This window comes from Anguilla rostrata, chromosome 7, assembly GCF_018555375.3.
Source record: "Anguilla rostrata isolate EN2019 chromosome 7, ASM1855537v3, whole genome shotgun sequence".
NCBI classification, from domain to species: domain Eukaryota; kingdom Metazoa; phylum Chordata; class Actinopteri; order Anguilliformes; family Anguillidae; genus Anguilla; species Anguilla rostrata.
Window position 1 is genome coordinate 46,056,512 of NC_057939.1, and position 20,774 is coordinate 46,077,285.

At 40.8% G+C, this 20,774-nt stretch overlaps 3 protein-coding genes across 5 annotated transcripts; all 3 read left to right on the forward strand.

The window, feature by feature from the left end:
- The first annotated feature begins 5,321 nt into the window (after window positions 1-5,321).
- Window positions 5,322-7,050, forward strand: cdpf1 (cysteine rich DPF motif domain containing 1). 2 transcript variants are annotated; one of them, XM_064344700.1, is made up of 3 exons: window positions 5,322-5,661; window positions 5,760-5,862; window positions 6,089-7,050. In XM_064344700.1, the coding sequence occupies exons 1-3, from the start codon at window positions 5,546-5,548 to the stop codon at window positions 6,224-6,226; spliced, it is 357 nt and encodes a 118-aa protein (XP_064200770.1). In that variant the 5' UTR covers window positions 5,322-5,545; the 3' UTR covers window positions 6,227-7,050. The 2 variants fall into 2 exon arrangements, with proteins under 2 accessions (XP_064200770.1, XP_064200769.1); XM_064344699.1 differs by having other exon boundaries at window positions 5,327-5,661; window positions 5,760-5,871; window positions 6,089-6,428.
- Window positions 7,051-7,688: 638 nt separating this feature from the next.
- Window positions 7,689-11,237, forward strand: yars2 (tyrosyl-tRNA synthetase 2, mitochondrial). Its single transcript, XM_064344696.1, has 5 exons — window positions 7,689-8,499; window positions 9,116-9,283; window positions 9,872-10,027; window positions 10,245-10,415; window positions 10,833-11,237. The coding sequence occupies exons 1-5, from the start codon at window positions 7,712-7,714 to the stop codon at window positions 10,990-10,992; spliced, it is 1,443 nt and encodes a 480-aa protein (XP_064200766.1). The 5' UTR covers window positions 7,689-7,711; the 3' UTR covers window positions 10,993-11,237.
- A 3,911-nt stretch (window positions 11,238-15,148) lies between these two features.
- Window positions 15,149-19,793, forward strand: LOC135259851 (cyclin-dependent kinase inhibitor 1B-like). 2 transcript variants are annotated; one of them, XM_064344698.1, is made up of 3 exons: window positions 15,149-16,332; window positions 16,979-17,109; window positions 18,266-19,793. In XM_064344698.1, exons 1-2 carry the CDS (start codon window positions 15,858-15,860, stop codon window positions 17,104-17,106), a joined length of 603 nt encoding a protein of 200 aa, XP_064200768.1. In that variant the 5' UTR covers window positions 15,149-15,857; the 3' UTR covers window positions 17,107-17,109; window positions 18,266-19,793. The 2 variants fall into 2 exon arrangements, with proteins under 2 accessions (XP_064200768.1, XP_064200767.1); XM_064344697.1 differs by having other exon boundaries at window positions 15,157-16,332; window positions 18,261-19,793.
- Window positions 19,794-20,774: the final 981 nt, after the last annotated feature.

Sequence of the window (20,774 nt, forward strand, 5' to 3'; positions counted from 1 at the left end):
ATCAGTTTTACCTTTAAGCTTGTATTGGGTGTGGTAAGGGTAATGCCAGGGGGAACCTGACCTTAGAACAGTGCTCCAACTCTGTGGCAGAAGAGTTTCCTTTCTGTACTTTTCTGCCAGTTCTCTTGGGGGGAAAGTTTCTTTGAGGTTTGGGGCATTTAACTAATCTTCCAACCAAACATACATGCTCTCACTTCTACTTCATCCAAGACTTACTTTAAAAACAAAATGAATTATCATGTAATGTTTATACCCATCTTTAATAGTATGCACGCTCACATTTTAATACCAAATGGAAAGAAAGTCTTTTATGTTGTTTCTTGGAGTAGAAACTAACTAAAAAATGTTAAGGCTGTCTTTGAGGTTAAACTCATGGAAATATTTTTCTACCTTTTTAGAAGTTGTTTGTGTCCCCTTGATGTAAAGCAGACGTGTATTATTATTATCTAGCTTATTGCATCAGCATTAACATCAAGAGATAGTCTGCTCATAATTAAGTGTGAAAGACTTGATATCTGACTGTTTGTTACCTCAGTAGAATTATTTTATCAGAACATGTGATTTTGATACTTAAGCTTCTTTTGATTGTAGCGCTAAGGGCTAGTACAAACTGAAACCGCATTATAACTTGTGCTAATAACTAATGCTGCTGGGCCAAGACCAGATCTCCAGACTATCTGCTGCGTGCGTTTCCTGTCTGCCTTCTCTGTCCTCGCCCCACCGTTCTTCAGCTATGCCTCAGGTGTGTCTGCTCTCATTTAACCTCAGGTGCGTCTGCACCCAATCAGCCATGTCTAGACGCAGTCAGCCTCAACCGTATTTTTACCCACATTCAGCTGCTATGCGCTAACTCAGGCTCAGCTGTGCGTGCACTCAGTCAACCTCAGGTGTGTCTGCACCCACTCGGCCAGGTCTAGACTCAGTCAGCCTCCAATGTCTTTTTACCCACATTCAGCTGCTCTGTGTTAATAGCCTCAGCTGTGCATGCCCTCATTCAACCTCAGGTGTATCTGTACCCACTCGGCCATGTCTAGACTCAGTCAGCTTCAACTGTCTTTTTACCCACATTCAGCTGCTCTGTGTTAACAGCCTAAGTTGTGTGTGCACTCAATCAAACTCAGGTGTGTCTACACTCACACAGTTTTGACTCCCTAATCCTCAATTGTCTCTACACTTAGCGTCAGCTATGTCATATCCTCATTCAGCTTCAGCACAGTGCCTCTAGTGTCTCTGTAGAGTGGGTAGAAGAGGTTTTTCTACAGCTAGTGCAGTGAATGCACATTGGAATATGGTTCAGCAACCATTATATTTTTTTATTTTAATGGAAGAAGAGGGTTCTGGAGATTTTAGACATGTTTACAGAGATTTTAAATGCCCCTTTAAAAAAATAAATTGCCAGTCCACACCAGGAATAATTGTACAAGCCTGATTTAGGTCTACATATTAAAATATGCAGGTAATGTACAGAAACGGTTGCATCTACATTTTTCTGTTAGATTTGGAGATTAAAAACGGCACCTCCTCTATCGTCACTAGCCATGCTACACAGAACTGCTGGAAGGTGTTAAATGCTATTTCATTTGATATTATGTTTGATCATGTAGGTTTGTAAGAATTCATTTACTTTCTGTAAGGGACTGACCATAAGGGACTGACCACAGTATTTCTTCCTTGATGTATTCCCAGGGATTTCAGCTGCTTTTTATCCACAGTGTTTGAAAATGTTTTTTTTTGTTTTTTGTTTTTTTTTAGACCATTTGGAAAAAAAATTTGAATTTTGTGTCCCTGCTCCTAAACAGTATACAAGGTACTACTGGGTAATTCAGTCTGTTTGTATCTTTTTCTTTTTTCTTTCTGTTAAAAGTGTTCAAATGATTTTTAAGAGCATTAACACTTGTTTCTGCACTACATAATATTTCCACAATTGTGTTATAATTTAGTTGGAACATATTCTTTATATACTGACACTAAAATATATGTGAAAATAAACAAATTATGTAAGCTCTGTAAGTACAATGTAAATAGAATGGTGATTAGCAAGAATATGTCCTTTTTCCGTAAAAAATGTAGTTGCATGGGGACATTCCTTTGCTGGTTCCCTGGCCAAATCCGCCAGTGAAGACCATTATATGATTTGTGAAGACTGGAGGTCATTTTTAGAGTTTGGAGAAATTGGTTAACAGACCAACCATGCTTTTTCTGGCCTGGAATTTGAATGTGGTTTAAAATTTCTTCTTTTTTTTTATTTCAGACCATCAATGTTAGAAATTCTGTAGCAGTGACTGAGTCTGTATTTCTTAGCATTTACTGTACATGTGTTTTGTTCAGCATTGCTTAAGTTTTTAAGTTTTCTGAAATGAAATGTATATGAAAAAAGAGAAAACTATAAGGATATGCATTTTAAAGTATGTCTAGGCTTCAAAGCTGGATTTCAAAACTAAAGCCTTCTAGGAACATCTAGACATTTTCTGTTTACCCCAATATTCGGTGATACTGACTGTAGACACATTTAAAATGTAAAGGGTCTTTTTTGACGATACAGATAATCATACAATTGAAAAAATATGGGGTCTGGGCAAGCAAGAGTGCTAAGTCTTCAAGTTTAACAGCAGATTAGCCTGGGCGGACACACGTCCAATGGTTGATAGAAAAATAATGACAGCCAGCCCCCGGCATCCTGATAGGGCATATTTAGGGATTGTCTGCTGTCCTGCAATCCCAGGCACAGGGTCATGCAGCAGTGAGGACGGTTATATGTTTTACAGTAATTCCTGCCTCTGCTGTGCACAGTCTGCAATGTGTAACCTGTCATTTAGGCCCAGTCTAATGTCATGTCAGTGTTTGTTTTGATACTTACATTGAAAGAAAGAAAATCTGATCTGTGTCTCCTTCAGACAGACAAAAAATATTAAAAGAGGAAATGGATTCAGTGAGATGCAGTATATTTTCTATGACTGTCTATACTGGTCAGGGTACTGGGCCTGTACACAAAGTTGCTTGTTTGATTCACAGTTTGGGCACTGCTTACTTCACCTGAATTACTTGGTAAAATATCCAGCTGTGTAAATGGTTTGTATGTAAAAAATATAATCCAAGTCGGTCTGGATAAGAGCATCAACTAAATGCTGAAAAGGAAACATAACATTATGAATTAGTAGCGCTTGTGTTTTTTTTTTTTTTTTTTAAGCTTAGTTGGGGTGTATTTTGTGACTGTTGTCTCTGCGTTGTTCCCTAGCAGTCCGTTTCAGTTTAGTTCTTTTTTTCTCATGTGAGAAACCTTCCCAGTTTGCATTCAGGACAGTCAGCCCACTGTATTTATATATCAGGTTGATGCATACGCCATTTTATAGCATGGTATGCAGCTGGTGCAAGTTTCAGCCCTGTAGAATTCACGTGTTCCTGTTACGTGCAGTTCCAACAGTATGTTCTTGTTGGTGTAGTGCCACCACAGTCCCAAGCCGATGCAGTTATCAGGAGTCCACTGCACTGCTCAGTTGCTCATGCTATCTCAATTTTTCCTTAAAGACGTGAGTTACGGCTGCAGACTGCGTATGCATCCTTGGTGGAAATGTGCATGTGAGTGCGCAGCCGCACTTACTCACCAAGTGAAGTCGTGCACCCTTATTATAAGACAAACCTTTTCTTAGCATACAAAACCATAAGGGATTCCACACTGTGCCTTCACAGCTGAAAATGCTATATGGTACGAAGTTGTATGTTAAATATATATGTTGCTCTCTCTCTCTCTCCAGCATGTTGTATGCCATGACAAATTGCAAAGACAGCCAGGGGATAAAAATGGAAGGGAACCACAACTGTGGAAAATGAGACGGTTAATAAACAAATTGCAGCCTCTCTTGACGTTAAGGTTAATGCCATTACCCGCTAACTCTGACAAAAAACAAGCACAGTGCCCAGTAGTATTTTTCTCTCCAGTACACTAAAGCTGAACTGTGTGAGAACGGCATGTAATGGGGACTGAGAACAACTTTACCTCAGGTTTACCAGCTATGCCACTGATGTATATCCAACCAGCCACTTAATACGAAATATTGAAGAAACTATAAGCCTCAATGTTTTTTTTTTTTGTTTGATTAATTTTCTGTTTTCTTTGTTCTCACCTCTGCTCCCACCCACCCCAACCCCCCAACGCACACACACACACACACAAAATGAAGTTGTTTTGTGTTTCTTAATGTTTAAACCTACAAGGGATTTTTAAAGGTGTATCAGGGAATATTTGTCTTCCTGTGTGTATACTAGCTCAGGATACCTTTGGTACTGTTGACCTTATTTTCCTGCTCCTTTTTCTGTTTTCAATTTGAAACAGCCTGCCACCGCAGCACACACACACAAAAGATGATCAAATGCATACTGGATATCTGCACTTTATTTAATTCAGAAATGAATTTTAATTCCTAATATAATGAGAGAAATAAAATAATATGTGGGGCAGCAGCAATAGGAATCAGAGCTAACTTTTAATTGATCTCTCTCTCTCTCTCTCTCTCTCTCTCTCTCTCTCAGTTATTGGGAAATTATGCAGTGGTTTTCTAGCTAGCATCTGGAGATAGGACTGGCCAGTCCAGTCTGGCGAAGGTGGAATTGTTTAATCTTTAATTGTGGGTTAGTAACAGTTCTGTAAATGGTTGAAAAATGTATCTTTAGACATGCAAACAAAACACAATTTGACATTAATGGATTTTAAATAAAACTTTTTGAAATTATACCTTGCATACCTGTAGTTTTTCCATTCTGAATGCTGAATTTATATCCTGATAAATACAATTTAAGGCTGATCCCACTATTCAATGCAAAATGGACACCCTCTATCACAACTAAATTTCAGTGAATATGATATTTGGTGTTTTGGTAGTATCCTAAATATAAAGTTATATTACTCATAAATAAGTACATCTTGAAGAACAGTCAGATCTTGTGTCTTTCAAAACTGTACAATCCTTGTTTAAATCACACTCCGATACACATTCAGAGTTCGTTGGTATATCCGTATCTCAACAAAAAATGTTTTCAACGTACAAAAATGCTGAGTTACGCATACAAAGCACTGTCTATAAGTCATTAATTAAAACTTGTAAAAGCTTGGCCTGCTATTAAAAGTACTGATATCAAACAGAGGCCAAGTCACAACAAACAATATTGGCTATCTTAGCTTACACAAATGAAACAAGTTCTATTCCAAAACAAATCCTACCCAGTGTCGCCTAAATTATTAATACACCAAACTCTCGGTGCTGTATAGGTATCAGCATTTCCCTTGGGCGACGGCGTACCTGAAAAAACACGTATCAAGTTCTCTATTCATATTGTCCAACCTGGCGTTCCGTAGTTAACCGGAAGAAAAGTATGCTGTTATTATTTTTATAACCTACAGTACCCACCGAAGTAAACGGATACAGTGTTATTAATACCGTCAACTGATATTTATTTTGTAACACTTCAATGCATCTCAGGGTTACTTCTGTTTTTTTGCAAGCTTGCTGGCTTTAGACTAGATGAATAGGCAGGCGGTGGCGAATGCAACATGGAGCTGGGCGGTACGGAGGGGACCCCGCGTGGACTGTTCACTTGCGAGCTCTGTGAATTAACCACCCCTTTCACTTACTACGGACAAAAACCTCCAAATACCAGGGCTATTGTGTAAGTAATGACTTAAACCCGTGTCTACAGGCCTATTTTTCTTGCGTATATTGCATTTTTGGTCTGTTGCGATCTTATGAAATGTCTTGGATTCACAGGCTTCTGGAGGAATGTTACGTGATGAGGGATCCGTTCTGTCCGGAGAAGGAAAAGTTCTTGGTTCTCGGATCAACTTGCAGTCTGTGTCGCAAGACCGTCTGCGTCAGTGCAGTATGTTTTACTTGTTTAATCTAAGAACCACCTCCCATTTTAACTGCCCTTGCATAACACCAGAATTTTGGAACGCGTGTTATTCTGAAAGGCTTTGTATTGGGTGATACTGAATAGTCGTTCTGGTGTTTGCTTGATTGCAGGACGCAGAACAGCCTTCGCCAGCTGTTGCTGAATGGTCTTAAATCACTTATGGGTTTTTGTGTGGATCTTTCAGGACTGCAGTCTGTTCTACACTAAACGCTTCTGTCTGCGCTGCGTGAGGGAGCATCTGGATCAGTTTCCTCCTCAGATACAGGCGGAGCTGAGGAAGAAGAAGCCGACAGAGAAGACGTCAGATCTCGCGTCTAGCTGAGCTCCGAAACCGGCCCTGTCAGAGGGCAGCGGCGAAGACTACGGAGAGATCTGTGGTCTTTTTCCTTCGATCAAACTTTATTGATGTAAATTCTTATGAACACAAACGATCCTGCATCTATTGGGAATTAATGGATTTTGAAAATGTCAGCTCTACATCATTTGCCTTTTTATTTTAATAATAAATTCTCCTTTTTAACAAAGGTCAGGTGGAAAAATCTTGTATATGTTTCTGCGGAGCCTTAAAAATTGAAGATAGAGACCTGTGACGACTCGATTAGATTTTGGTTTCAGATTTCCCCAGCACCTTCTTTTAGAAGATGACTCCATAGGGCAATACTCCATGTTTACCACAGTGCAAAGAGACACATTTTCTCTCAAGAATCCTATGTGTATCTTTAGGTTCCTGTTTTTGCTTGGTGTAGGTCTTTATGCTACTGTTATTGTACTGACCTATTTTTAAGCAAGCTCTTATGCAGAGAAATGGCACGAACACAATAGCCCAGCTGAGATTCTGGTTGCAATCACAATTCCTGAACTGTTGCTACCCAAATGAACACATATTTTAGGTTTATAAACATGTGCTTATTTGCATTTTTATTTGTATTTAGTGTATTTACTGACTAAGGGTGAGGCCTGAAATACATTTATGAATTTGCAATAATGTAGGCCTACTGCCTTTTCAAAAACTGAAATTAATTACGGTTCTGGGACAGCAAACAATAAAAACACTAGGCTACAGGTACATGTATGTCTGGGTGGAGTGTTCAAGTGACAAAGCACCTAGTCCTTTTTTCCCCATGTACCCCTTTGATCTGATTTTTTTTTAAAAAAGAAAAAAAAAACTTACATTGCAGGGCTCTGCGGTGCCCCCATTTTGGGGGCATATACTCCTAAAAATTGATGTGTGCTAACTTGAAAAATAATTTAGAAGCACATCTACTAATTGGGATGTATTAGTGTGCTCCTAAAATGTTCAACTTAGGAGCGTGTGCTCCTTGGAAAAAAATGTTAGCATAGAGCCCTGCATTGTTTTCGTCATTAATGTTTATTTATTTTGGTAAAACATATTATGTACAATAACTGGGTGTGGTAAAACAGTTTTTCTTTTCTTACTTTGAGCACTATGCGCGGCCATTCCATTGTATATAAACGACACTGTAGGCTATGTGGTGTTCATGTGCCCTTATCCATGAGAGCCATCTGCTGGCCAATGGGGTATATGAGCACAGATTAGTGCATATAAGATTGAGGCTGGGATCCTGATGGTCCTGACACAGAAATGCCGAAAAAAACAAACATAAATGTCTAGAGGTGAGAGAGCTCTGATTTTACACAGTTCATGTTCATCGTTGTCATATATCTAAATATAAAGGAGAAAGTGTGTTAGAGAACGTTTCAGTAGGTGACGCTGACACCCCTCCATTTTAGGTGAATTACGCTGTCGTTAAAATGATACGCCCACTTCCGGGTCACACAGTTCAATATGGCGGCGCCTATGATAGCAAAGGGGTGGCGTTGGGCATGGAGGCACAGATGTTTCATACTGAGTAAGAAAACTCGGTGTTTTTGCCTTAGGTCCGAATTCATCTCCACCACCAGTATTCGAAGCGGCCTTTTGTCTTCATTTAACAAACGAGGGATTATAAAAGATGCATTCCCTGATTCCGCCGCCCAAGTGGAACTTCCTCGGCTACTGCAGAATGCACCACAGACCGTGTATTGTGGATTCGACCCCACGGCCGACAGCCTGCACATTGGGAACTTGCTCGCTATAATCGGGCTCTTGCACTTCCGAAACGCCGGGCACAATGTAATTGCGCTCATCGGCGGGGCCACTGCTCAAATCGGGGATCCCAGCGGGAAAACGACCGAACGAGAAAAGCTGTCCAATGATGTCGTGGAGGACAACACGAAAGGCATCAGAGAGAACCTGCAGCGAATTTTTACCAACCATGAACTGTACTATTCCAGCAGTGACAGTGGGCTAGGAACCTTTACCGTGCTGAATAACGCTAGCTGGTACCGCGGGTGGAACGTCGTGAATTTTTTGTCCGAAGTTGGCCGACATTTCCGGATGGGCACGCTGTTGAGTAGACATAGCGTTCAGACCCGACTGAAGAGCGCAGAGGGCATGAGTTTGACAGAATTCTCCTACCAGCTTTTTCAAGCCTATGACTTCTACCACCTGAACCAGTGCCACGACTGTAGGATACAGCTCGGCGGAACTGACCAGCTCGGCAACCTGATGTCCGGCCACGATTACATTCACAAGTAATGTTATAGTTATCTGATAAGTTGCATGGCATATTCTGAGGGGTGCTACGACCATTGGGCGAAGTATTTAACTGGAATTGTTTCTCTAAATTAAAATATCCAGTTGTGTCGGCCTAAATGGATTGTATGTGATATTTTATTAGCATCTGATAAATGCAGAAATGCATTAAGGCAAGTAAGTGATTTAGTTTCCTATAGACTGCTTGTCGGGGAAGTACATTGGCTATACTTGATAGACATCTTGTCATAGAAAGTTACTGTATCAACCCCCTGCAGATAATTCGAGCATCGCCCATCTTTGGGTAGAAGTTCTGGTTTCTTATTGTCTATGCTATGAATGTGGTCTTGCTGGAAAGGATGGTTTGCTGCCTACATTGTACACTGTTTTAGTTGCATATTAGACCACAGTAAGAATATACAGGGATGCAGATGCTGTCTTCATGAGTCTTTGTGGTTTTGTCAAAAAAAAAGGTGTCCAAGTAAATGTTTTATCTTGTTAAAATACTCAAGAGCACACCAGCTCTTGTGCTAAGTAGTCTAGAATTGATTTTGAATGGTGCACTAACAAACAGCTGTGGTTTCATGCATCTTTTCATGTTTTCTGGTTTGTCAGGGTGACTGGGCAGGAAGTTTACGGCCTCACTGTTCCGCTGGTGACCAGCAGCACCGGGGACAAGCTGGGAAAGACTGGCGGTAACGCAGTGTGGCTCAGCCGGGACAGAACCTCGCCCTTTGAACTCTACCAGTACTTCCTACGGCAGCCGGACTCCGCTGTAGAAAAGTAAGTGTACTCTTGCGCTGTAAAAACAGTTTTTTTTTTTTTTTTGTGGCACATTTTGTGTTTGAATGGTGCTGCCATAGCGCTGCACATGCCGCATGAGAACTGCTCACGCCATTGCTCGAAACCACCACCTCACTCAATTTATGGCCATTATTGTTCATTTTGGATATATGTGGGAAAGCACAAGTTCTACATCGTTTGGTGTGCTAATTATGCTAATAATGTTCTGAATCTCGCAGTGTATCACTTTGTGATTTATGTTCATGCTATTATGGCTGGCTGATTATGCTATATGAGGCTTACCCCTGAGACAGTGAGCCCAGAATCAGGTTTAACCAGATATCTGCACGTACTTTATGATGCATCGTTATGAGTCTTGTGTTGCAGGTCACATTGCGATTTTGTCAATATTAATGACAAATTTTTGGATACTGTGAGATTGATTTGAAAAAAGATATTCAGAATCAGGACATGTATTCATAAAGCAATTGAGTAAAAGTGCTCATCTTGGAGTTTTTCCTTATCGCTCATAATGGATATGGATAGAGAGTTTGCTTGGCCTGCATCTTACCTGCTCTCTGGCTGCAGGTACCTGAAGCTCTTCACCTTCCTATCCCTGGCGGAGGTAGACCAGGTGATTGACCTCCAGCGACAGGATCCAGGCAAAAGGCCGGCACAGAAACGGCTAGCGGCTGAGGTCACCAAACTCGTCCACGGCAAGGAGGGACTGGAGAGCGCTAAGAGGCAAGAACCCGACTGTTACCCGGGTTCCACCATTGAGTTCTGACTGGGTTCTGTCTGCTGTTACTAGTTTTGAATGGTTTCTGTATTCAGTTCTGACTGGGTTCTGTCTGCTGTTAGTTCTGGTGTTCTATATGCTGTTGTTGCAGTCATTGGGGTTCTGACCAGGCTCTGTGTGCTGTCTTCCTCTGTGTGTGTGTGTGTGTGCGCGCACCTGCAGGTGCACCAGCGCTCTGTTCCACAGCAGCCTGCAGGCTCTACAGCAGATGAGTGACTCGGAGCTGCAGGAGCTCTTCAGAGAGGCTCCTTTCTGTGAGCTGCTGCTGGAGCCCGGCACCACCGTGCTGGAGGCCTGCCGGCGTGTGGAGGCCGTTCCCCATGGAGCCCGGGGGTGAGGTCCCGCCCACTGACACACGCACACACGCTGACCAAAGCGCACGCGATAGTAGCGCTCGTAGGCCAGACCCCTCAGCATGTCACGCTAGGCCCACTGACACACGCACACACGCTGACCAAAGCGCACGCGTATACGCTCACAGACGAGCATGTACGTAGGCCCACTGACACACGCATGCACGCTCACAGACGTGCACGCACATACGCTCACACGCTCACAGACGCACATGCACGAAACTTGCATATATACAGAGCACACATTTGCAAATACTTGCATATGCACATGCATGCATTCACAGATACCTTTTGCTTGCATATGTGCATGTATGCACTAATACCTCTGCCACACACACATCTGTGAGGCTGTTCGCATGTGAATGCTCATTGCGTCGCCGCTGTCGTTTCCGGGTAGGTACCGCATGGTGACTGAAGGGGGCGTCTGGATCAACCACAGCCGAGCGGACAACCCCGATCAGGTCCTGATTCCAGGCCAGCACATCCTGGCCAACGGCCTGACACTCCTCCGTGTCGGCAAGAAGAACTTTTACATAATCAGGTGGCTGAACCTTTGAAACTGGAGGCGTTTCGTCCAATAAGGCTTTACCAGAGGCCAGGGGCATGCTGGGAACTGCTTATCCAGAGGTGTGGAAGTCAGGAAGATGGATTGTGAAATATCCCTGACCCTGGTTGTAGAAAATGACATCATCACTCTCTCTATTTATTTTATTTTTGCTACTTGCCTACCTTCATTGATGAAAATGAAGGGAACTGTAATCTAATGTGAGCTTGTTCATAAAATTGAAAGTTTAAAGTGAAACTTGCTGCAGCCCTGTTTTTCTGCATTCTGTTTGGGGTGTTTGTGAAGAGGTGGTGACGATAACGAGGATGAGGATTAGGTGAAGATCTTAATGTGCCATGAAAGTGGACAAAAATGATAAAAGGGTAACTCATTGCTACCACTCTGTAGGGCAACTCCTGCTGGTTTACCTTTGCCTCTTTCCTGCTGCCAGAACTCATTGGAAATCAGGCTAATGGCCTTTTCCATAGTCTTTTCTAGGGATAAGTGGGACTGTGATCTGGTCTGATACATGACCCTGCTGGAGCCTATTGCAGAGGTGCCCATCTCTGATGCTGGAGAGCCACAGGGTCCTGCTGGGGTCCCCATCTCTGCTCCTGGAGAGCCACAGCGTCCTGTTGGGGTCCCCATCTCCAATCCTGGAGAGCCACAGGGTCCTGTTGGGGTCCCCATCTCCGATCCTGGAGAGCCACAGGGTCCTGTTGGGGTCCCCATCTCCGATCCTGGAGAGCCACAGGGTCCTGTTGGGGTCCCCATCTCCGATCCTGGAGAGCCACAGGGTCCTGTTGGGGTCCCCATCTCCGATCCTGGAGAGCCACAGGGTCCTGTTGGGGTCCCCATCTCCGATCCTGGAGAGCCACAGGGTCCTGTTGGGGTCCCCATCTCCGATCCTGGAGAGCCACAGGGTCCTGTTGGGGTCCCCATCTCTGATCCTGGAGAGCCACAGGGTCCTACTGGGTTTTGTTTCACCTTCAAACTGGTTCAGACCCAAGATAACCAGCTCAGGTGAGTTACCTGTGGAATAAATGGTTTTATTTGACCAGTTAACATTGGAAACCTCTAGCTGTGTGGCTCTCCGGCACCAAGGTTGTGGAAACCTGTCTTGACTCTGTTAAATCTGTATGGTTTTCATTCCACCACTAGAGGTCAGTGACACTCTTTACACATGTTGGGAAAACTAAGACAAATATTTCTCCATGAATGAATACCAACCATGTACAAAGAACCAAAGTGATGAACTGGGAGATTTAGATGATAATTTTAAATGCAATTAAGTTGTACTGAAGATAAAAAAGCTTTTGGCACTTTAGATTGATAAATAATACAGGTAGTTGTACAGTTCACACATTTTTTCTGGATGAGCCTTTTGCCCATGCAGTTAAAATGGTGCTTTGTCCCTTACAAACATCCCACCTTTGTTAAAATATATAAAGAATGCTGTGTGTGGAGCGAAATCAGAGCTTATATTCATCTCAAATTTTAGCATTTAAAATATATATTATACACTGCATTTGGAATTATTGCTTGGAGGAAACTAACGTGTGACTAAGATAATATAGATAAATATGTCTAACTTCATATGTGACAGATGGGTTGTGCAGATAGCTCTGGGTCTATATCGTGATGAAATCACACTAAACACCAACAATTGTGGTTGTCTGTATGTTATGCGCGAAAGGGTCAATATTTTAAAAATGTAATTTGCTAGTTCAAAATAAAATCCTGTAGAACTATCTGATTACAAGGGTCATTACGAGAGCTTCCTGTCTGAGTGTGCAGGAAATAAAAGAAAGTGCAAAATAAAATTAGTTTCATTTTCAGAAATGTCTGCCGATAGTAAAAGGCCCCCAAAGGGAAAAAAAAGCATGGCTGGAGAAATGTAGGAGAGTGTCTACAGGTCTTGAACATTTATCTAAAAATATGTAAAATACAGCGCATAACTACAGAGGGGCTAGAAGAGGGAAAGAAGGTTGCTTGTAAATATGCCAGTGCTTAGTAGTATATTGTTCATGTAAACAACTGTGGTGTTGGGGGGGGGGGGGGGAACCCACTTCCTGATTGTAAATGAGAGTACATGAACCTGTGTGTGTGTGTCACAAATTAAATGCCATTTTCACTCCCATTGGCCATTGGATATAATGGACTGTAGTCCCTAAGGGGTTTAAGTATTTCAAAAATGATTTTGTGACCCAGATCCGCTGTTATAACTTTAGTGAAGATAAATTTCTGTTCAAAGGTGTATAATAGTCTTTATGGAGTCACGACTGGTGGAAAGTGTTTTTAGGAAGACTTTTCTTTCTTATGAATAGGCCTAATTAATTTTTAACATGATTGGCCTGTTTGAATATAAGAAACAAGATTGCAGATAATGAATTGAACGCCTTATTCAACTAAAGGCATTATTGCTTACCCCCTCCCCACACACACACACATTTAACAGCTGTTGTTGATTTACAGATATTGTTTCTTAATGTTTCTGTGGATAAAATCCACCCCCCCCCCCCTTCCACAAAAGTCATGAGTTTGTATGTTTTTTAGATGGTAGCAAAGCCTACTGTCATTTTAAAATGAATGTGCTTGTGTGCATTTAACCTCACAGAGAAATACAAAATGGAGAATCTGTTTCATAATGGGAGATTTTTTTTTATTTTGCAGTACTCCACTGCCATGTCTCCTCGGACTATTGGGATGGGGGGGAGGGGGGGGGGGTGGAACAAACTGGAAAGACTGATAAAAATTCCTATGAAGGATGGGCGAATGAAACGAGAGCAGGGAGAAACGCGGCAAAATGCGGCACTGTACAGTTACGACCGCAAGGTTGCAAATGAGAGCACCGTCAATAGAACACCCATTGTCTTCACAAATATGCAAAAGCTACAGAGGTTAGAGCTAGCACACCACCGCAAGACAAGCAAAACTATGTACCTTTTCTGAGTGACCTCATCTTGCATATCGCACCATATTTCAACTTTGTAACCTCCAGGGGTTTGTAGCAAAACACTAGTCAGAAAATGAAAAAAAGGCCTTCTGCTGAAGGACTTCTTGTTCATTTTTAAAAACTGAAGCAAAGTATTTGATGAAAATGAAACAAAGTTGGATACATTGTCAGATTTTGGCAACTTCTACGGAAATAATTTGAAGACCATTGCTACACTACACAATATGGTAAAGTTAACTTCAGACTGGTGATTATGTCAAAGGAGAAATTAATTCTGTTGAATTAGGTGAAAAATAAAGTATGGATTTGTTTTTTTGTTCTTGGTTACTGTAAATGGGTTGTAATTCCTACAGTATGCACTGGTGTAATTACGTAGAGTAATTTAAACTATTTTCACCAACTGATCACATGCTTAGAAATAAAATTTAAAAAATGTGTTAAATGCACAATTTAACACTTAATGGAAATGAGCTGTGCAGGAAAAGGGAAAACGCATAAATGCTTTTTCCTAAGAAAATCAAATAGCAATATTGTAAAATTTGGTCAATCTGAGCCATGACAACATTGGAATGGAATATTATAATAAATGCAGCTTTTAAAACGCTATGCAATTAATATCAGTATATTCCAGTTTCGTACAATAAATGCACGCCTGTTCGCAACATATCGACTGTTAATTCGTTTTCTTTCGGCTATCATTAACCTGTATTTTTTTCTTTATTTAAAAAAAATGTATTTTTTCCACTCACAAAATGTTATTTCCAGTCATAAACTACTGCTCAGTTCTTTTCTACAAAAAGCAGCTGCTTATGAACTTCATATCTATGAGTGTAATTCACAGTTGGATTATATATAGATTATTATATCCTATATATTTTATTTCAGATTCCCTCGCAAGTATGTAGCTTGGTGGTTTCGGGTATTTACTTTCTCAGAGAAGCTTTCCTTTCTTTAGTTTTATTTAAAATCAACTTTTGCATTCGTAATTTGCTTTATCCGGTAGCACTGTGTAGTTATCCAGTGATATTGAGCGCGGTTGCAGTGGCCTGCGATGGCGCTCTTGCCCAGCTCTGCACCTTGTTTACGCTGCGGTCGTACTACGCTCGCCTGTATCTCTGATAGGCGAGTGACTCGCGCATAAACAGAGCGCTTAGATCATGGCAAGGTCGCGGCGACACGGCCCTTATTTTCATAAGTCACATCACGCATTAAGGTGGAATGTTAACCAGAAACCAAAAAAAGAACGGGGATTGGAAAAAGAGTAGCTTTCATGATTACTTAACATAACAGGCTGCGAATATGATCACGCTGTAAACCACGTTTTTGATGTTAATATAGTTTTGTTTTTTAATATATGCATTTAAACAATGTGTTGTTATTCCGACAGTTGTCCTATGATGTCCGAATTTTGGATTTTATTTTTTTACATTTGTTTTTCGTCAGAAAGGGTTCAACAATATTCTGAAACGTGTTCTGTTTTTTTTTCCTGTTAACTTTGTGGGCGTTAGAATGTTATGGGAGTTTAAGCTGTATTTTCACCTTAAGAAACGTGGGCGTCTCCGTTCTCTTTAACCAATGAGTGCCTTTCTCTGTTTAAATAGCTTTCGCTGTCAATCACTTTTTTCCGAAGTCAGCCTCCCTTCAATCGCCATATTGGGTACTGAAAAGGCTCGTCTGTTTTTTTCTGCACTCTTACTACAAGACCGAATTGACAGGAGTGGCATTCGCAGCGCACTTTGTTTTGATGATCGCTGGAGATTGCTTTAACTCGCACTGTCGTATCGACTCGTGTATTGTTACAATTCAGCTTTACGCGTGGCATGCCTGCGTTTGCGTGTATCGCAGTCGGTTTTCGCCCGTTTTGGATCGCACTAAGTAGGTGGAAATACGCATTTTAATCGTTTGTTTTGTTGTTTTTTCGCATGCAGAAAATGTCAGATGTTCGTATTTCAAATGGGAGTCCACCTGTGGAAAGACCGGATGGCAGGCTGTTGGATCCCGCAAAGCCTCCAGCTTGCAGAAACCTCTTCGGGACGTGCAAAGAAGAGTCAACGAAGGATTTAAATGGACATTTGCGAGAGATGGAAGAGGAGATGTCCGCCAAGTACAATTTTGATTTTACCAAAGACAAGCCGCTCCAGCCCGGCAGATACAAGTGGCAGCTCGTTGATAGTAAAGATGTACCTGAGTTTTACAGCAGACAGCAAGGGGCACCGAAGGGCATTTGTCTTTCTGGGAATAACAATGTGGATCTTAACGGGAATCATAATTGTCTTCTGGTGACTCCCTGTCAGAGCAACGAAGACAGGTTTACCGAGGAGAAAACGGAGAAGTCTGAAAGTGCAGTGGATTGTAAAGACCAACGCAGCGGGAAGAGAAAAAGACCAGCAAATCATGGTAACGCTAGACTATCTATTTAAACGCGGAATATTTTCACTGCAGTGGAATTTAACTAAAACCTTATTGGTAGGCTATTCGAGTTAACCTGCAAATGTCACAGAGTTGTATGACTGTTTACTAGCTGACGTTAGCTTAAAGTAGCGTAAAAAAGCGACGCCGTTGTACCATAAATATCAATATTTTTTATTCGCTTTAGATACATTGCTTGAAGCCAGTCCCGCATCTTAAAGTGTATGTATAGCGTGGTTTCTGAACGTATATGCCCAGTGATACAAAAGTCGCCAACATGTTGCAAGTTCGACAGGCATCACGGCGAAGTGCGCCGTGTGTGTGTGCGTGCATCTAGCCAGTCAAAGTTACGGGATAGCCGTGAAGTTCCCGTGACTTTGGCTTGATGCGAAATTAATCTAATATTACGCACAATGGGGACACCATCCTGTCCTGATGTTTTCCAAGGTTTGTACTACTGGGTGCGTGCAAGTGCAAACAAGGTGCACACTTGGAGCCTAGCTTTTGATTGATAGAAGTTAAAAAGGCAGCTATGGTTGTGTATTGTCATGCCATTTGGATAAATATGGGACTGGAATTAATAACATTATTTATGTTTGGCCAGCTAACCTGGATTGTTTCTTTTTTGTGTTAGACTCGTCCCCTCAAAATAAAAGGGCTCGCACCAGTTCGGATGAAGTTACTCGTACCCCAGCTCTGGCACGCTCGGTAGAACACACACCCAGGAAAACCAGTCCCAAGACTCAGACACGAAACGTGTAAAAGGTAAGCTCACTCCCCTATTATTGACTAAGACAGCCGTGTCTAGTTTGTGATCGCGACTTATTTGGGTCGCGACTTGGCTGCGCGTGCAGCTTAAACTTTGTCTACCCAACGGTGTTTCAGATTGACATGTAGAGCGAATGGTAACGTACCTATCGGTCGTTGTCATATGTATGGTCTTACGGCCTATAAAGACCTCGTTAAATAATATCTAAACCGTTCTTAAATTCATAGTGTTAATATAGACCTGAAACGAGTTGTTAAAATGTACACTTGTAAAAAACAAATAACGGTAAAAATGCTTTTTTGGGATGTGTTGATGGTGAATAGTTGTTAATAGATTTTGCATGCTCACTCGGTGCAAGCCTACGAATGAACGGCGAAAAATGAATATTACCCGTGCTATCTGTGTAGCTCTTTAGAATGCATTGCATTTCAAGTGTTGGTAAGGTTATTTGATAGTTGGGAGGAAAACAGTTCGCTGGGTCATTATTCAAAGTAGCCTATGTTCATTTTCGCGATACAAGAAAGGGACCAATATAAGGGCAAGGTTAATTGCAGATATATTCTACGTTTAGATATTTGTAATGTTTCTAAAACCGAGACCAACATGCAGTACACGATTTACTACTCTCACTACTACTTCGCCGAGATTGAGTTTCCGAGTGACTGTAAACAAGCGTCGTCCACTGAATAGCGCTATAGTAACACGTCAGCACCTCGTTCTTTCACCAGCGGGGACTCGGGTTCGCTGCTGCTGTCTGGAAATGCTCAGGTGCCAGTAACGACGTGTCACTAAACTTTGTAAAATTGAAACCGCGTGCATCGTTTCTTCATTCACCGTGCTCGACTACGATACCATAGCCTATATGCTTAAAAGAAAGAAAATCTGTTTATGCATAGCTTACTTGTTGGTATAAATGTGTCTTATGTTGGAGTTATTCATGTTCCTGTTCTCATACACTACACAAGGGATGTGATTGACTCGAATCATTTTTCTTCTTGTGTTATTGTGATGCCTTGGCCTTTAACGGGTCGTTTTTCTGTTATCAGAATTGTTTTTCATACTTCATTGATCGCTTATCAATTATAAGAGGAATGTATCTTGTTCTAATATATTTTTGTCCCCCCACTTTTCTTGACTTGTTCTACAGAGCAGATGTAATTCCCCTTTTCATCGAACTCTTCAGTCCTGGCTGACGGAAAGAGGAACTACATTTAATGAAAATACATATCGCTTCTCCCACGGATGGGGACGCTGTACAAGCACTGAATATAAACACTAAAGTTATGGCACTCGATTTAATGGAAAATAAAATAAAAGCAAACTGCCTCTAAAAGCAGTCGATGTAGCAGTGTGCAATTAGGGTGTTTCCTTTTTTGCTCAATGTATATTTACTACCTGTGTACATAGTTCCTCCTCATATGTAGCACATAAAAATTAAGAAATTCCTTTATATAAAACGGTGTGAATTTGATTTGACTTGAAGAATTGCAAATAGTTTTGTAAATGTTTTTTTTTTCTTTTCAAAATGCTGTCATTTTTTGAAGGTGGTGTGTGTTTTTTCTAAAGGCAATCTGCATAAAGAACACTTACAAATTTGTTAATCAGGGTTTTGACAGTTCCCGAATATTGCGTATTCACTTGGTCACTGTTATGTGTCTTCACTATGTCCAAGTGAATCGCTGTACATTTTTTCTTTATTTTCCTTTGAAAAGCAGCTCATGATTCAGTAAAACTACAGGTTTGCCTCAAAATCCAACACAAGGCCCAAGAAATGGATTTGTGTTGTATTGAGAAGTAATGTCAGGACGTCTTCACTATGTATGGAGAAATATGTCTGATAACCACAGCATTAGTCCATTTTTCATATTCACTTGATTCAAAATGCCTATATATATATATATATATATATATATATATATTTGTTCTCTAGAGAGCTCTGCCTGAAATATTCAGGAGTTGAATAATTGAAGTTAATGTGTGAGGTCAAAATTTACAGTATTAATTTTACACCAGCCACTGGCTAATACACCGAAGTGTCCTGCTCGTGTTATTTAAACTTTTTTTGTTGTTGTAAATTTAGACCTTTTGATTTTGGTGAAATGTCCTACTGATTCAATACATTGTAAAATCATTTTGTAATATAAACAAATAATTTTTCCCCTCAATGTGCCAGGTCATGTGTATTCAGTGTTGTGCAGTTCAATATAAGAGCGGTAAATATGGTTAAGACAAAGGTTTTCTCGGTCCAGGGCTGACTGCACATTCCATAAAAAAATGTATGAATCCTGAATATGGCTCAACCTGTTGGCACTGTCTCCATTCGAAAAGGAAAGTGTCATGTTTCAAAAAGGAAGTTACACTGCCTGTGTATTTGTGTAAAACTTTGAAGTGTACCTGTGTACATAACGTTGTAAAAACACTGAGAAATTATACTAACTTATTTATGTCAAGCTTTTTCTTTCTTCTTTTTTTTTTTTTTAGATAAATGGGTTTTTTGTTTATGGTTATTCCAAAGTGGCATTGTGCATTTTTTATAAGCGCTTTTTTGTAGTTTCTCAATGTTTTTTTTTTTTTTAATCATGTAAGATTGCAGACTGAGCCTCAAAATATTTGACTTGTGCATTTTGTAATGTGTGTTTAAAAAAAATGTTGCAATCAATTAAAAAAAGATGAAATTGAATTATCAGACGGCTGGCTTATGTTTGCCTTGGATATTGCAACATGGTTCATATTAACATGCATAATTATCTTAATTTTTTTAAACCACTTGTATAGGAATCCTGTTATTGCACATGGTAAGGTCATGCATATTTCCATGACATCGCATATCAGTCTATAAACATAGAAACAAGAGGCTTGTTCATTCGAAGAAATTTAACTCTTGGGAAAAATATTCATATAAAAATGTCAAATTCTGCAGTATTTTGTATTTAGGATATTGTTTTGAGAACATAGCTAGGGCTCCAGCCAGACACTTTGTCAATCCTGAGTGGTGTCAAGAGGAACAATTTGCCCAGCAAATGGTGTATAGACATTAAACGACTTGTACAGCTCATGCAAGAAAGGCTCAGACACGATTATTTCATAAGGCAGGACAGGCTAGAACGACAAATGATGCAAGATTTACACCTTATGTGTCGTCATGCTTTTTTTAAGCGTCCGTGCCAGAGGTTGCGCCCATACCGCACACTTCTATCTTGGCACAACCCGCCCACCCCCTCCGGTTAGTTACTGCAGTGCGTAAATGACAGAATCGTATTTTACTGCCAAGAACGATCACTCAGCACACGTGATGGAAAAGTATTCAGTTACGATACTATAGGCTACATTTACATGTAAGGCCAAATTAAATTAATATATGTATGCGAATATATCTATATTCAGACAACAGAATTGACGGATTGCAGGTCAGCTGACCTGAACAGCGAAGAGGCCACCAACTCAGAACCGACGAAATTTATTAGGCAATTGGTTAACAGTCGACATGTAGCCTAATGGCAGTAATGAAGGTAAAACAAAATCAAATATGATAACACATAACTACGTTTGAAATTAATGAAACGTGAAAAATGCTTGGTTTACACGCGGTAATATACAAACATAATATGTAATAGCCTATCTGACATGCAGAGTTTGATTATATCTATGGCTACAGGAAGAG

Bases quoted from the DNA above. Each gene is read 5' to 3' on its own strand.
- cdpf1 (XM_064344699.1), top strand. From the start codon at position 5,546: ATGGAGCTGGGCGGTACGGAGGGGACCCCGCGTGGACTGTTCACTTGC. The intron at 5,662-5,759 runs GTAAGTAATGAC...TTGGATTCACAG, and splicing joins CCAAATACCAGGGCTATTGT to GCTTCTGGAGGAATGTTACG. The intron at 5,872-6,088 runs GTATGTTTTACT...TGGATCTTTCAG, and splicing joins AGACCGTCTGCGTCAGTGCA to GACTGCAGTCTGTTCTACAC.
- yars2 (XM_064344696.1), top strand. From the start codon at position 7,712: ATGGCGGCGCCTATGATAGCAAAGGGGTGGCGTTGGGCATGGAGGCAC. The intron at 9,284-9,871 runs GTAAGTGTACTC...CTCTGGCTGCAG, and splicing joins CCGGACTCCGCTGTAGAAAA to GTACCTGAAGCTCTTCACCT. The intron at 10,416-10,832 runs GTGAGGTCCCGC...GTTTCCGGGTAG, and splicing joins GTTCCCCATGGAGCCCGGGG to GTACCGCATGGTGACTGAAG.
- LOC135259851 (XM_064344698.1), top strand. From the start codon at position 15,858: ATGCAGAAAATGTCAGATGTTCGTATTTCAAATGGGAGTCCACCTGTG. The intron at 16,333-16,978 runs GTAACGCTAGAC...TTTTTGTGTTAG, and splicing joins AAAAAGACCAGCAAATCATG to ACTCGTCCCCTCAAAATAAA.